At 39.1% G+C, this 4,159-nt stretch overlaps 1 protein-coding gene across 1 annotated transcript; it reads left to right on the forward strand.

The window, feature by feature from the left end:
- The first annotated feature begins 239 nt into the window (after window positions 1-239).
- On the forward strand, window positions 240-2,796 carry LOC115795302 (caspase-8-like). Its single transcript, XM_030751120.1, has 6 exons — window positions 240-331; window positions 446-798; window positions 909-928; window positions 1,059-1,164; window positions 1,262-1,811; window positions 1,911-2,796. The coding sequence occupies exons 2-6, from the start codon at window positions 453-455 to the stop codon at window positions 2,056-2,058; spliced, it is 1,170 nt and encodes a 389-aa protein (XP_030606980.1). The 5' UTR covers window positions 240-331; window positions 446-452; the 3' UTR covers window positions 2,059-2,796.
- The last annotated feature ends 1,363 nt before the right edge of the window (window positions 2,797-4,159 follow it).

Below are 4,159 nucleotides of genomic sequence, written 5' to 3' on the forward strand. Positions count from 1 at the left end.
TTTAGGCGATACATTTCTTCGTGAGGGGTACAAACTGTTCAAAATGTGTGTGAGACCGTAACCACGAAAATAATCGCAAGTTGCAGAGTGATCACTCAGGTGAGGCTGAGGGAAACCTCTCAGGGAGGTGCTGGGCTTCTGCTGCGCTGTTTTTATTGGCTGGTAGATGGGGGCGCTGTGACGTCTGTCTTTCCCACCCTACTTTCCACGGCCTTCACCAAAGCTGGAGAGATGGACCTCTAGCGGTCATTAGAGGATATGAAAGTTTTGGGCACTTCCGTGTTTGTTTGGCGCCTTCCCTGAACACAAGGACAAGAAGTTTCAGCGGATCGTAAGATTATTACGTTTTATCTAATGTATTGTGCAGCCATTATTACAATAGCGGTTATCTTACTTCTTCCTCATCTACAACTGTGCTTAAATCAGCTCTTTTTCACTAACGCAGATTCAACATGAAAGCTAAAGATGCATTGAGGAACAATAAAACAGCCATTCATGGGATTCTGTCCGGAGACAAAACGGATTACCGCCTAATCCTCAACAAAGTCCATGAGAAAAAGCTCATAACTCAGCGGGAGTACAACAACCTTAAATACATTGAACACGCAACTGTGGAGACGTACGTTGTTGAGCTTGTGGATAAGATCATGAATAAAGGAGAAGAACAATGCAAAGAGTTCCTGGACCTCCTGCAAACCGATGATGAAATTAAACAAACTTTCCCAGAGCTGAATCACTTACAACTGAATCACACCCGCTCTTTATCCGAGCCCGTCCAAGCCTCTTCAAGCCTGCATGGTAATTAAACACACATAGAGCACACTGATATAGACACGCTGTGTATGAGACCATATTCTGTTTGGATGTTTAACTCTGTTTTATTCTGATTCTCACACATGCTCTGTCAGGAGATGGGAAGCAGCCAAAGGTGAGATCCTGATGCTGAAACAGCTTTCTACATTTATATGTGACAACACTTGAGACAATATGAAGTTTAAATAGTGCTGACACACATCCTGTAGTAACACAGTCTTTGTCTCTTTGTATCCACTCTTTAGGGTGAAGTTTATCAAATAAGCAGCCGGCCCGTCGGCCTCTGTGTGATCATAAACAACGAAAACTTCACGGATGGCTCACAGAGGAGAGGAACAGATAAAGATGCCCGTACGTTTCAGAGCAGATTTCACTGTTTTATTTGAAACATTCAACTGTTTTTAGTGTCTGCAGGTTAAATATTTTTCTCTGATCATATCTCCTGCAGAAAGCCTGGCGCAGGTGTTCAGCTGGCTGGGGTTCCGAGTGCTGATGTGTAAGGACCAAACCATGGAGCAGATGGATCTGACGCTGACGCGTATCGCTTCTCTGGCAGACGTGGCTCAGCTGCAGGAGTTCAACTTTAAAGAGTGGTCTGGCAGCAGCTTCACTGATCCTCAGCAGGGTCTTAAGCACGGTGATGCCTTCATCTGCTGTATTCTGAGTCATGGAAAAAAGGGTGTCGTTTTGGGGGTTGACTGGAAACCCCTTCCCATTAAAGAAATTACTAGAAAGTTCAGCGGGTCTGACCACTCAGCCCTCACTGGCAAGCCCAAAGCGTTCCTGATCCAGGCCTGCCAAGGAGGTTTGATTCAGCGTGGAGTGCTACTGAAAGATTTGGAGGCTGATGATCATGCTTCACCGTTGACCATCCCTGTGGAAGCTGATGTTCTGGTTGCCATGGCCACTGTTGAAGATCATGCTGCATTTAGAGACCTGACCAACGGGAGCTGGTTCATTCAGTCTCTGTGTCAGGAGCTAAATAATCACTGTCCCAGGTAAATATGTTTTGAAATATTCAAAAATCACCAAACACATCTGCACACTGACCCTCAGTGACAGTAACATGTTTGTGTACACTCCCCAACTGATCTCAGGGGCGAGGACATCGTCTCTATCCTCAACTATGTGAACAATGATGTAGCGCAGAAAGAGGGCTCATCATTACCTGGAGCAGCGAAGCAGATGCCTGAAGTCAAGTTCACCCTGAGGAAGAAACTTGTGCTGTTGCCTCAGTGCAGCTAAATCACCACAAATCAGGGAGCAGGTTTCTTAAAATGTTTTTTATGTATTTTTCCTCTTTTTTATCATTCCAAATCTTTTATTTTCATATCTCTTAAACTTGTATTGAGTCATTGCATTTTATTTGGAGGCTATAAAATTTATAAAAATAAATCTCAGACTGTGACGATAACTGTGAGTACAAGGTTTAGTTAAGGGGGGGTATTCAAAGGCTGTATTTATAACAATTCACAGCAGCTTTTAACAAGCTGAAGCTGTAAATAGTTAAACCTGGTAACACGTCTACTAAAAAGTTTCGACTGATTTATTTTTATATAATATGTAAACAGGAAGTTTACTTAAATAAATGCATTTGGAGCTTATTTAGATTAAAGGAGGAACGCTATGCAATAACTACACAGAAATGAAAACCTGTTTGTTGCTGCATAAATTCACACAAATGTATAAAAATAAAAAATGATGTGAACATGAGGACGAACTAAATAAGTCTTTGGTTTTTCTGTTTTGGTGAGTTCTCACTCCGATCATCTGGATATTATTATTGTAATGTGCCTATAGCTATAAGAGTGAAAGCAGCTTGTATGAAGCTTAGTTTGTGTTTTTTATATAAGGGGGCAGGTCTTGATAAGTGTTACACTTCTACCTACTCCCTTTATAGGATTGAACATGTTTATTTACACCATCATGAGTTTGTGTTTGACTCCAGTCTCATCGCTGGGTTTTTGTTTTGCACTTCATTCTTTTTCTGTTTTTTCAAAATAAACTATCAAGAAGATAAATGTTAAATCTTTGTAAAGTTCACATGAGGAGGTGAAGCCCTGCAGGGTCATCTTACGCTGAGTCATTTTAATTTTCTAACCTTCAGATTTATGTCTGCAATTAACTTTATTTTCAAATTTTGACATTCGGCTGGTGTTCTGGCAACACTTTCAAAAATATTTCAAAGACTTCTTTTCAAACCACAGACCTCAAAACACTCTCATAATAGTAATATAAACATTTTATATTTACATCTTAATCATTTTAAAAAAATGTTAAGATACATCAGCTCGCCTCAAAAGTGCTCCACTTCTCCCACCACTAAATTGTAAAGATTACCAATGCTCCATATCCTTCTAAAGTCCAGGAAAAAACAAAGTTTTGATATTTAGATTTTCTCAATAACCTGTTCCAGCAAAGCTTTTTTCAAAAATTTTTTACATTTTTTTTTATCTTCTGTCTCTTGTAGTGGGCATCAGATCTTGATAGCAGAATGGTGTCATGTGATGTTGTGTAATGTTTTTTTTTTTTAATTTCATGAACATTAAAACAGATGGAGACTCATCTGAACACCAAAACATTGTTTTAACAAATAATTTCTCATAAGCCTTTTGATTAAAAAGAGGAGATAAAAGCTCAGAGGAGGACATCCCAGCTTTTTTGTTGCTTTGCTGGACTGCCTAAGCTTGAAGAATCTGACCATAATGGACAGTGGAAGACGTCACTTTGTCCTCCTCTGTGCTTTCACCTTTCTGCGCTAACGTCTGACCCTCCTCCACCTCATCCCCTAACAGCTATAAAATCTGACTCCCCTTCTACAAGTCTAAGTAAAAGTCTTTCTCCCTCACTCAGCCCTCTGCTTCCTGAAGTGTGGGCACAGCTTGAAAATGGGAGTTAGTAAGTCCCGCTGTCCACTGCAAAGGACACTCAATGAAAGTTTTGTTTTGAAAAAGTTAACATTGCTGTACATTTCTGAAATCCTACTAAGTTGAAGTTTAAAATCTCATATTGAAGAAACACTTTGATTTTTAGCAATTAAAAAAAAAAAAAATATATATATATATATATATATATATATATATATATATATATATATATATATATATATATATATATATATATATATATATATATATATATATATATATATATATATATATATATTACAGTTGCATGGCTTTTTTTTTTACCTCAGTGTGCCTTGTTTTTATAGGTTTATGCACATATTTATTATAATGGTGCCCCATTGTTGTGTAATTCTTGCTCCTAGATCTGGCAGCACACGTGAGCCCCTCCTCCGTGCACACATACACTGGTCTTTACGGTACCGCAGCGTCGTTGCCAT

Source organism: Archocentrus centrarchus, chromosome 17 (genome assembly GCF_007364275.1).
Source record: "Archocentrus centrarchus isolate MPI-CPG fArcCen1 chromosome 17, fArcCen1, whole genome shotgun sequence".
NCBI lineage: Eukaryota > Metazoa > Chordata > Actinopteri > Cichliformes > Cichlidae > Archocentrus > Archocentrus centrarchus.